This window comes from Salvelinus fontinalis, chromosome 8, assembly GCF_029448725.1.
Source record: "Salvelinus fontinalis isolate EN_2023a chromosome 8, ASM2944872v1, whole genome shotgun sequence".
NCBI lineage: Eukaryota > Metazoa > Chordata > Actinopteri > Salmoniformes > Salmonidae > Salvelinus > Salvelinus fontinalis.
This window is the reverse complement of record NC_074672.1, coordinates 13117504-13130379: the sequence shown is the minus strand read 5'-3', so window position 1 is coordinate 13130379 and position 12876 is coordinate 13117504. Positions and strand designations below refer to the sequence as shown.

Below are 12876 nucleotides of genomic sequence, written 5' to 3'. Positions count from 1 at the left end.
ATTTATATGAACGGTAACTCTTTGAAATTGATGCGTTTTTATATATTTTTCAGTTAATTTACTCCGCCCATAACTTTTGGACTCACCTGGGAGTGCTATAATCATTGAGTCACTTAGTTTTACACTTATGTCTACATTTAGTCAGTCCAAATTTGCTTTTTAATTCTGTCATGGAAATAATTGTATTTCCTATTACCAAGTAATTTACGGTTTGCCTCTAGATTTCCATGTGGACCAATTTATTGAACACTGCCCTATTCCATCTGGACCAGAGGAATACCTACAGTTGAAGTCAGACGTTTACATACACCTTAGCCAAATACATTAACTCAGTTTTTCACAATTCTTGACAATCTTAGTAAAAATTCCCTGTCTTAGGTCAATTAGGATCACCACTTATTTTAAGAATGTGAAATGTCAGAATATAATTATTTCAGCCTTTATTTCTTTCATCACATTCCCAGTGGGTCAGAAGTTTACATACACTCAGTATTTAATACACTGCTCAAAAAAATAAAGGGAACACTTAAACAACACAATGTAACTCCAAGTCAATCACACTTCTGTGAAATCAAACTTTCCACTTAGGAAGCAACACTGATTGACAATAAATTTAACATGCTGTTGTGCAAATGGAATAGACAAAAGGTGGAAATGATAGGCAATTAGTAAGACACCCCCAAAAAAGGAATGGTTCTGCAGGTGGTGACCACAGACCACTTCTCAGTTCCTATGCTTCCTGGCTGATGTTTGGTCACTTTTGAATGCTGGCGGTGCTTTCACTCTAGTGGTAGCATGAGACGGAGTCTACAACCCACACAAGTGGCTCAGGTAGTGCAGTTCATCCAGGATGGCACATCAATGCGAGCTGTGGCAAGAAGGTTTGCTGTGTCTGTCAGCGTAGTGTCCAGAGCATGGAAGCGCTACCAGGAGACAGGCCAGTACATCAGGAGACGTGGAGGAGGCCGTAGGAGGGCAACAACCCAGCAGCAGGACCGCTACCTCCGCCTTTGTGCAAGGAGGTGCACTGCCAGAGCCCTGCAAAATGACCTCCAGCAGGCCACAAATGTGCATGTGTCAGCATATGGTCTCACAAGGGGTCTGAGGATCTCATCTCGGTACCTAATGGCAGTCAGGCTACCTCTGGCGAGCACATGGAGGGCTGTGCGGCCCCACAAAGAAATGCCACCCCACACCATGACTGACCCACCGCCAAACCGGTCATGCTGGAGGATGTTGCAGGCAGCAGAACGTTCTCCACGGCGTCTCCAGACTCTGTCACGTCTGTCACAGGTTAATAAATAAAGGTGAAATAAAAAATAACATAAAATAAAACCTAACTGATTACAGTTAACGTTTTCTTTTATCAGATTACATGTAACTGATTATGTGTAATAATTGATATCTACATTGACATTGATAACTACATCTATTGATGCTCGCCATTGGTCCATGGCCGTTTCTTTCGCGTTGGGGACAACAATTGTTGACAACTGTAGCATTGTAGCTAAGCTTAACTCTTTTCCTAACCTTAACCTCAGTCTCCTAACCAGCAACGCTAATTCACTTGACTTACTTTTTTTACCTGCTGTGTAAACAAATCATCTGTGTTAGAAACCATCAGTCTCATACCGCAGTCACCATAACACCTCATAACATTTGCTGATAGGGAACAACCACATCAAGAAACGCCCCGAACTGCGGTCTGCATTTACACCATATTCGAGATGTTTAGAAATGTTGCTTTGGACAGAGAGGAACCAAAATATTTGCTTTGGGGACACTTGCCGTTCACATAATTGACGTCACTTCCTGTGATCCACAATTTAAAAAATATTGTCCTTCTCAGTAATGGCGGCTTCCTTCCCTTCTCCTTCTGCAATAAACAACAACAAATGGTACTTCACCCGAGAACAGATCGAGAATAGCCCGTCTCGCCGTGCGGGGCTTGATCCAGACAAAGAATTGTCCTACAGACAACAAGCTGCGAACCTTCTACAGGACATGGGACAACGACTTAATGTGTATCTTTTGTCGGGACGATTTGCGCCTGCTAGCGGTTAGCTAGCTTCAAGAGGTTGAAGCCGGTTTGGCGGCATGGCTAGTTGCTAGCTAATATCTGCTATTGTGTTTATAGTTGGGGTGTTATTGTTGATACCACAATTTATTAATGTGCTTGGTATAGACTGGAGTGGTTGCTAGCTAATTGAAACCAGCGGCCCAGACGTGCGACTCGCTAGCAAGGGCCCGGCCATCATTGCGTGTGATTACCATGGCTAGCTAACGTTGTGTAGGCCTTTGCAGCCGAGGCCTACGCTTCTTTTAACGTTAGAGAACAAAAGCCGAGCAGAGGGACATTAGAGTTGTCTAGATATTATACGCGGGGTTTTGGTGTATCAAACATTTTAAGAGCATAACGTTATTGGACAAAAATTGTTAATGCGCTGTTTTGGGAACCTACGCGAGTAACGTTAAAACTAGCAATCTATTTATCTGCTCTATATAACGATGAGTTAACTATAGGCTAACAACACAATAGTTTAAAAACCATGCGTACGTTACATAGCTAACTATTAGACATTGTATTGGTGAGAGGTCCAATGCTGTTAGATAAAATGTCCATGTGAATTGAGATTAAGAAAGTTTAGTACCTATTTTATTTGATACGGTTGGCTTCTTTGTGGCCATTATTTGCTACCTTGTTAGCGACAGCAAACGATCTAACCCACAATGCAGTTCTAGCGAGCGAGATACGTTATCTTACTACGTACCACCACACACATTTCCAACATTTGGAGAAGTTACAGCAGTACTAGATCACTCGGCTACATCCAAAACTAGTTTTGAAAATACGTTGGTAGCTACTGTTACATAAAATACGCTGTCGTCAATCAAACATACTATTTGTCATTTAACCCTTAAAGTAGTGAGTTCAATCTCACGGAGACGTCAGGTCATATTGTTATGCTATAACCCTTAACCCGTAGCTATGCATCAGGTCCCAGCTAACAATTAATACTGCCATTGTGTATATGCACCGATTCTACATGGTCCAGTCATTCACCAGGTTCCACAGAAATGTAAGTACTTTGCACACACTGACATGCTCTTTTGCAAAATGTTGTATCTTATATAGTTTGAAATGAAACATGTAAAATGCATAGCTCTATCAGTACAGCATTTATCAAAATGTCCTATTTTCCCTCCTAGGTCATAGCTCCAGCAACACTATTCCTGGCTGCAAAGGTTGAGGAGCAGCCCCGCAAGTTGGAGCATGTTATCAAGGTGACCCATGCATGCCTCAACCCTCAGGACCCTTCACCGGATGTCCGCAGTGATGTAAGTCTCCACTTTGAACTCACTCTGGCACTTGCATGGTGCTCCATAAACTGATTTGGGTATGTTTGTTAGGGATGGGACGATACCAGTATCAATATACTTGTTTGTATCGTGGCAAGGAAACAAAACACTAAGCAGATTTCACTTCTTTAAGAAAACAGCCCTAATGTTGGAAACAAATGTTGTCATCTGGAGTCTAATTTATTTATTTGACAAGCTATAGCACACTATTTTATGTAGCAGGTTTTTAAAGGGTCTGCTTCGTGTTTTCATTTTTGTCAAGAAAAAAATATTGAAATACTGGTATTATCACAGCCATTGGGTGTTTTGAGGCGGTTGTACCTAGGCTTGGGCGGTATACCGAAGTAAATACTGTACCTGCAGTCAACTTGTGCATTACTTTAGGAAATAAAGAAGATTGTGTTCTTCATTTCACCTGTCACATCATTTTTCAATATGAAGCTTACCCATAGTCTCCAGTCACGTGGTGTTTGTTAACAAGCACACAGGAGGCTAGAGCCCAATGTTAAGTTAACTTTCTAAAATATGCTAATTGCTCTGCAGTTGTGCATTTGGTTTGCTAATTTAGTCACTAGTTAGCTATCTAGCTAAGTAGTTAGCTTCATCCAAAATCAAGCTTCGCTTGGTAACAGCAGAGAATCCCCTCCTTGATCAAGATCCTTGCTGTCTTATATTTGTTCTGTGCATGCAGCAAACTGTGAGTAGCCTTTCTGAGTTACTTATATAACTTCACCAGCTGGGACGTCTGTCCTGAAAATAGTTTAGGTCAGAGACTGTATAAAATGTTCACAAAGTGCTCGTTAGCATTTAGTTCTCTATGGGATTTTACCAGGGTTGCCGGTAGGAAAATTTGGCGCCAGACAACATGACTGGCAAGGTTTTAATTGACCAGACATTTGATACATTTACCCTGCGTCCATATGCATTCGGTATGTAACGCATTAAGGTGTCCACCCACGGTGTTCAAAATCACATTTAGATTATTATAATTCATCTTAACAGAATAGAAATTATCCTAATAAAGTAGAATGAGGTTCATTGCCCATTGTCTTCATCCCTGCTATAAATCATAACTCAATATAATAATAATAATAAAAAACATTTAACCTAGAAGAACAACTCACTTACACAGTAATAAAATACCGCTTCAAAATATAATATAATTTGCGTACGACCTGTCCTATAGGCTGTTTGTATGAATATTTGAATTAATAAATAACAAAACACAGGTGTTTTCAATTACAATCTGTGCCCCTAATTTAATCTAGCCTGAACATTTTAATTAGGTCTAATGAATAACAAAACATGGGTGTCTACGAACACCAGGGCTGCCCGACTCCCCATTCTCGCTGCGATTCAGCACCACAGCAGTAGAAATAGGCCCCTCTTGGTGGCCACAAAATGAAGAAATTATTAAACTGATGTTGGACAATCAAAATCACATTTTTTTTAAGGCTGGTTCAAGCTTATTTTACAATACTCCTGTGCAACGAGCCCCGCGCCATGGGTTTATGAAAGCACTTGATTCCAAATCTCAAATGATATCTCACTCTTTTTACAGTTCTATTGGATGATGTTGAGAAATGTTGTATTTATTGTCATTTGAACTATCGTGGGGTTGTGTCGAGTGACATACACATTATTGATAACAACTCTGTCTCTTACTTCGGGTTGCAATTCCTTTAACTTTACCCAAATTCCCTGGTTTTCCAAAACTCATGGTTAGAAGATTCCTGGAATTACGAGGGAATAAGCAGGAAATCCATCAATTTACAACCAGGATTTTGGGGACACCAATTTTGGGAAAGTTAGCAGAATTTTGCATCCCTACTCTTACTATAGGCAGTTGGCTGCCTAGTGATTGCAACATTGTAACTGATGTGAATAGTTGGCAACGATATTTCGTTTCCAAGTGCTACTGAATAAACTCAACTGGAATGCACCAGTTGAGCATGATACACATCATTACGTTAGTCTATCAATCCATTTCAAATCATGACACGGGCAGCATATGTTGATCTTGCTTAGGGCGGCAGCAGAACTGCTAAGACCGGGCCTGACGAACACAATTTGCCTCCAAGTTATATCTGTTGCGGCGGACATTGGCCTGCTCAAAGTGAGCCGCTGCTGTTGGGAAGTGAAAGCTGGCCAACTCTTTGGAGCAGTTTGCGATGCGCATCAGCCTTGTTACTTTGTCCTAACAAAGTTGCTATCTTGAGTCCCTCTGAACTCTGTTTTGGAGAAAGAATCACCTCTTGGCAGGCATGCTGGCAAGGGGGATAATCTACACAATCTTTTCCAATTTTGCCCAGTCTGGGTATACTTAGCTGAAGTCCCTTATGAGGACCTTGCGTCTTTTTGGCCGGTAACAATTTTAGTTATCGGCTTTTCATATTTTTTTATTGGCTTAAAGCTGGCATTTACCTTAATAACGTCCTCGTAACCTTCGGATTAGAAGCTCAGTGGGGTTTGTGTTCAGTGCGGGTATTACAGAATATCCCGGTATGGCACAAGGTCGGTCTGAAGGTATGACAATCTGGATACCGCCCAAGCTTAGTTGTACCTCCTTGAAGGTAAGACTGCGTTAAGGGAAAGCAAGAGGGTGAGTGAGGCGTAAGGGGTGAGAGAGAATGCCTCCTAGTGAGTAATGCCTGTCTCCTGCCTGTCCTCTCAACCTCAGGCTTACCTGCAACAAGCCCAAGACCTGGTCATTCTTGAGAGCATTATACTCCAGACCCTGGGTAAGTTGGGATGGAAAAATGAATGGGGTCTTTGATTTCACCCCAAACTAGTGATGTGCTGCTTGCCGACACTATTAACCATCTTTGTTCTTGTCCACAGCAGAGTTTTGAGTAGCAGATCATTCTATTGGACGTCACCACATCACCTAGTTCGATATGCTCACTATTTATCACTACTGTCTTCCATTTTTGGTTCCCCACTTTTACAGAACTTTTTCAAATTTTCCTTGTGGTTTTATGCCATTCATTTGAGTCAAGTAATTGTGGTGCAGGTTGTGGTGATGGAGGATGTTTTTGTTGTAAGCACATGAGAGCGCAAGTGAATTTAGTACAGTATTGCTAGAATTTGGATTGCGTGCTATAATGGCCATTCCCCACCTATGACCTTTGTCTCAATGAATGGCTTAAATGTAAATGCCAAACTTTTCTTATTCTCTACGCACTCATTCACATTTGTCTTATACAGGGCCTGTCATCTGAAGACCTAATCCAGTGCATTCATTCACTATTTACTGTAGTTCCATAAAACAAGTACATTGGTTTTCCGGGGCAATTATTTATTTTATTGCTCAGTGAGAGTACTGAAATATCCAATAAATTCAGTACCTATTGAGTGAAAATGTGTATTTTGCATTAGCAGGCTCAAATTATCATAGAAAGAGGATTATAGTGTTCTTTTGAAATTGTTTCTCATGGAACCTTTTTTCTGTCTCCCCTCTGCCCTATTCATTACAGCCTTTGAAATCACCATTGACCACCCACATACTCATGTTGTCAAGTGCACCCAGCTAGTCAGAGGTAAGCATCAATAATGTTCCTGTGTAGGCTACTGGTGAAGTTTCCGACCCCTAGTAGTGCTTTTACAAATGACATAGCTGGTTCTCTTCTAGTTAAAGGTATTATTTATGCATATTTTAACCACATGTTTTTAATGTCAGTATTTTGAACGTAGCCGGTTTTAATTGTATTTTCTTGTTTCTCGTGTTGTTGTTCCAGCGAGTAAGGATTTGGCCCAGACATCATACTTCATGGCTACCAACAGGTATGCTGTTCACTCTGCTGTGTTCAACTTCACGCTTTTAATTTCAGTTTGATATAACATTATTCAATTAAAAATGGTATGCAACATTGTCTGATCTAAAACAGGAGAGGATCTTATGCCCTGTATTTGAATGAAATTACCACTCATCTAAGAGGTGCACCGTCGTTCTTTTCATTATATTCTGAAACTGAATCTGTTTCTTCTCCTCCTCTTGTATTTTCCCTGTTTCCATGGATTTTCCTTCTGCTGGTTTATCTGGGACCCAACCTGCTGTGTAGTCTACACCTAACCACATTCTGCCTGCAACACAGCCCGCCCATCGTGGCCTGCGTTTGCATCCACCTGGCCTGCAAGTGGTCCAACTGGGAGATCCCAGTCTCCACAGACAGCAAGCACTGGTGGGAGTATGTGGACAATACTGTCACCCTCGAGCTGCTGGATGGTAAGTTGGATTCAATTTCATTATGCATGTTTGTGTAGTTGTTGGTTAGATTGTATTGTAGGGAACTGAATTGCAGTGCCGTTTGTAATACTTTGTGTCCCATAGAGCTCACCCACGAGTTCCTGCAGATCTTGGAGAAGACACCAAGCCGACTAAAACGCATTCGCAACTGGAAAGTAAGTCATAGTTTAACATACATTTTAAATATTTTCATAGCTCCATTTCTTTCAGGTCGCCCTCGCAAAAGGGTCTTTCCTGATTTTAAATAAATGTAGCTCTGTCATTGCCTAACTCTGTGATTTCTTGTCCCAGGCGGCAGGTCAGACAGTGAAGGGAGGGAAGTCCAAGGTGCCAGAGGACGGCGATCAGACAGATGGCATGATGAGCATGGTCTCCATGTCGTCGTCTGAGACCACGCTGGGCGGCCTGATGAGCCTCTCCAACCCTCTCTCTTCATCTTCCTCCTCCATGGCTCCCATACTACTAGAGCTCAAGTCGACCCTTGGCAGTGGTTCCGACCAGCCCAGCCACGCCGAGCTGCACGCCCCGGCCAAGGTGTCACTGAGCGAGTACCGGGCCAAGCACGCTGACGTCCTGGCTGCTCAGAAGAGGAAGCTGGAGAACATGGAGGCCAGCGTGAAGAGGGAGTACGCCACGGCAGCCCAGGCTCTGATAGGCCAGCAGCAGAGGAAGGAGAAGCACCACCGTGACCAGCAGCAATCCAGCTCCCACCATTCCAGCTCGGCCTCCTCTGACCTCAGCAACCCCTCGCCCATCATCCTCAAGATCCCCCTGGAAAAGGAGAGGGGCGAGCGCAGCTCCCTGAAGATGCGCCTCCCTCTGGGGTCTGGGGGAGGTGTGGGGCACAGTGGAGGAGGGAACAGAGGAGCAGGAGGAGAAAAGGACATCAAAGTGAGAATTCGGGTGCCTGAGAAAGTACGCAGTGGAGGCTCGGGAGAGGAGGGGGGCAAGACTAGGGAGGGAAAGCACCGAGAACGTTCCAACCACCATCATCACCACCACCACCACCATCATTCATCGTCATCTTTTAGCGGTGCTTCTGTCTCTTCGTCCTCGTCTCATAAACACTCAGCCAGTGCTGCTGGAGCTGTAGGAGGAAGCAGCAGCAAAAAAGCCCCCAGTGATTCATCTAGAATGAGCTCCTCTTCCTCTGTGTCTCGAAAGAGGACACATTCCACGGAGTCCCAGGGCTCCCACTCGTCCAAAGTCTCTAAGTCCTCCAGGAACTCAGCTCACCAGCTGCCTGCTCTTTTAGCTGCCTCTGGAGCACACTCCCTGGGGGCACACCCCACTGACATCCTCCCCTCCCTGGGTCTCCCCTCCCTCCACCAGGGCAACTACTCTCACTCCAAGGGGGACAAGCCGGACACTAACGGACACAATGCAGGTGTTGGCAGCCAGTCGAATGAGTATCAGGACACGTTTGAAATGCTGAACTCTTTACTGAGTGCTCAGGGGGTGCAGCCTGCCCAGCCTCCCATGTTTGATTGCCGGTCTCAGTACGTGGAGTACAGATACAGCGGCGGGTCTAGGGGGGGATCTCGACCACCACCTCTGCCTGCTGAACCTCCACCTCCGCTACCCCCTCTACCCAAATGATCCCTGATGAAGGGGTGAATTACTGACAGTGTATCTGTAGACGCATCCAACCATATTACATAAGATATTTGCTCTGTGAATTTTGTCCCTTTTATGTGTTTGTATGGATCATGTTGTGGTTTTCAACTTGACAGCAAAGAAATGTACTAATACATACTTTTCAGTGCTGAAGTGTCTCCCTCGTCACATCATATTCAATGCATCTGTGGGGCAATGACAGGAGGTGTGAAAGAAAAGCTTGCAAAAATATGAAACGAACAAAATTAATTATTTATTCACAATGTAAATACTTTATCATGATATGAACTCAAATCAAATTTTATGGAATGGCGGGCATAATATTTGAGCCATAGCTGTTTTTAAAAGAAAGTCAAACATTACATGTTTGAATGCCTATTAGAGGAAACAAACTTGTTTGCTTCACTTATTACATTTTCAAGTCTTGCTAACAATTAGTCTTTTTCAGAATGTTTTTGAAATATACTATTTATTATTAGTATTGAATGCTTTTGAGGAAGTTTTTTTATTTTATTTTTTAAATATATATATACTAACAGCCCCTTTCTGCTGTGTTGAACTGAAGGATAGTTGAGTGCTCCTTACACAGGCCTATTTCAGAATGCATGTCTTCAAAGCCATCGTTTTCAAACACTTTGTTTGTTTCATAATACTGTAGTCACTGAGGGTTTTTTTGTCTCCGGTTTGTCAATACTTTTGTTTTGTAATCTCTGCATTATTTTGAACAATTGTTTAATATTAATAATGTAAATTCGTGAAAGTGAACAAATATTTTGTACATTTTGGTAAGAACAAAGTTACTAAAAATCCTGTAAATTGATACGGCTTATATTTTAGTTCCTAGATTTGTGTGTTGCAGTCATTGTTTTAAATGGTTGTAAGATGTTAACAGTCAAATGCTTACACTAACATTCAGAGTTTATACTACAGTACATGCACTGCATGGCCAAAAGTATGTGGACATTCATTCAAATCACTGGAATTTGCTGTTTCAGCCATACCCGTTTCTGACGGGTGTATAGAATTGAGCACACAGCCATGCAATCTCCATATACAAACATAAGCAGTAGACTGGGCCGTACTGAAGAGCACAGTGACTTTCAACGTGGCACTGTAATAGGCTGCCACCTTTCCAAAATGTCAATTTTTCACAGTCAAATTTCTGCCCTGCTAGAACTGCCCCAGTCAACCGTAAGTGATGTTATTGCGAAGTAGAAACATCCTAGGAGCAAGAACACACAAGCTAACAAAACTGGACTGTCGAGTGCTGTAGCGGGTAAAATAGTCTGTCCTCGGTTGCAACTCTTACTACTGAGTTCCAAACTGCCTCTGGAAGCAATGTTAGCACAAGTGTTTGTTGGGAGCTTCATGAAATGGGTTTCCATGGCCAAGCAGCCGCACACAAGCCTAAGCTCACCATGCGCAATGCCAAGCGTCGGCTGGAGTGGTATAAAGCATGCTGTCATTGGACTCTGGAGCAGTGGAAGCATTCTCTGGAGTGATGAATCGCACTTCACCAGCTGGCAGACCAACAGACAAATCTGGGTTTGGCAGATACCAGAAGAACGCTACCTGCCTGAATGCATAGTGCCAACTAAAGTTTGGTGGAGGAGCAATAATGGTCTGGGCCTGTTTTTCATGGTTGAGGCTAGGACCCTTAGTTCCAGTGAAGGGAAATTAACGCTACAGCATACAATGGCATTCTAGACTGTTCTGTGCATCAAACTTTGTGGCAACAGATTGGGGAAGGTCCTTACCTGTTTCAGCATGACAATGCCACCGTGTACAAAGCGAGATCCATACAGAAATGGTTTTCGAGATCGGTGTGGAATAACTTGACTGGCCTGCACAGAGCCCTGACTTCAACTCCCATCGAACACCTTTGGGATGAATTGGAAGGCCGATTGGGAGCCAGGCCTAATCGCACAACAGTGCTTGACCTCACTAATGCTCTTGTGGCTGAATGGAAGCAAGTCCCCGCAGCAATGTTCCAGCATCTAGTGGAAAGCTTTCACTGAAGAGTGGAGGCTGTCATAGCAGGAAAGGGTGGACCAACTCCATATTAATGCCAATGATTTTGGAATGAGATGTTCGACAAGCAGGTGTCCACATACTTTTGGCCATGTAGTGTATCTACATATTCATATACAAACCACAGCAGTGTCAATCATTTTGATAATGGACTGATTGTCTTTTTTAGTGTTTTGAACAGAATTAAGTGTTACTTTTACTGTTTTAACAGTAACTGAAGTCTTCACTTATTTGAATTGAACTGAAATTCCCATTTTGGGCGAGTTTAGTAAGGGGTGTATTCTTTGTCTATATTATTTAGGTAATACAGCAGTTTTTTTCTGTTTTGTTTGTGGAGATTACACATGCTTAACTGAGAGACTAGAGGATTTAACTTTTATTTTTTTTATCTCTCGTACCACTGTCAACCATCCTTGTCAGGATTTAATTTCTGTGTAAAGGACTTGTTCAATTAAGATGATAATAATCGTCCCCTTTATGTCCAGTTATGCTGTTTGTCATGTTTATTGGTCATAAACTGGTATTCTCTCTCATTTAATCATGTGTTGGGAATCATCTTTAAGATTGTGATAGTGGAAATGAAGTGGGCTATAACTTAGCTCTGACATGTTTCAGACATTTTTATCAGAACTCTCTTGGTCCAATAAGCTGCCAATGGATAGATTCATTTTTTGGATATCATGTAACACAGCTGTAGCATACTGATTTGATCATGTGGTGTTCCTGCTGTTTGTTTTTGTATATAAAGGAAAGAGTTGTCATTATTCTGGGGGCTGTTTTCTATTACTTTAACTGACCCATGATGGAAATACATTTCTGCTGTTTCCAAGGCTACATAAAATGGCCTAAGTCTGCCAAGTTTCTACAGTACTTGAGTACAACCATTGATTTTTGTCACTCAGGTAAGCCTTTATGATGATATGAAGAGAAACATGGATATGCTTCAAAATGCACTGAAACGTTATCCCATCAGGATTGTCTAACAAACATAGCTTCTTTTGTTAAAAACTGAGGAAATTATCACTTGTATTACTAGGAACAGTACGCTTCCATTCTGTTTTATTTTATATAATAAGATACTCATTAGTACTAAATTAAGCTAAGTATTATTGGACTTGAACTGATACATGGATGACTGTATGCAATATATCTTGTGCGAGTGCTTGTTTAACAAGAACGACCACAAAATGAAGCTGAAATTCTGAAAATAGATGGAAGACACTCAAGCAACCAAATGCAAAATCACATTGCTACTCCTTTGTACTTCATTAACTGCTCAAAGGTTGTATCTGTCTGTACACATTGTCACGTCTTAATGTTTTAGTTGTACCACAACTCAGGTCTGTAATTGACATTTTTGGGATATATATTGTTTAAAATAACTAAAGGTATGTTCTTTTGTTGTGAACAAAGTTCATTTTTTAAATGTGGTTGATATAATCCCATGTCAATAAATGTTTAAGAAAAAACATCCCATTTTATTTTTATTTTGTATTTTATGATCATGCAACAATCTTTGTTTACATAAATAATATACTAAAGTCGCAAGCTACATTGAATATCTACTTGCTCAGATGTGGGAGACAGGTCTCAAATTGAGAGACAGGTCTTTCAACCTATCG

General features: G+C 41.9%; 1 protein-coding gene across 2 annotated transcripts; it reads left to right on the top strand.

Moving 5' to 3' along the window:
- Positions 1-1745: 1745 nt before the first annotated feature.
- Positions 1746-12725, top strand: LOC129860605 (cyclin-T1-like). 2 transcript variants are annotated; one of them, XM_055931179.1, is made up of 9 exons: positions 1746-2024; positions 2999-3080; positions 3211-3339; positions 6041-6101; positions 6837-6899; positions 7098-7143; positions 7422-7585; positions 7691-7761; positions 7898-12725. In XM_055931179.1, the coding sequence occupies exons 1-9, from the start codon at positions 1852-1854 to the stop codon at positions 9203-9205; spliced, it is 2097 nt and encodes a 698-aa protein (XP_055787154.1). In that variant the 5' UTR covers positions 1746-1851; the 3' UTR covers positions 9206-12725. The 2 variants fall into 2 exon arrangements, with proteins under 2 accessions (XP_055787154.1, XP_055787153.1); XM_055931178.1 differs by having other exon boundaries at positions 1747-2024; positions 7089-7143.
- Positions 12726-12876: the final 151 nt, after the last annotated feature.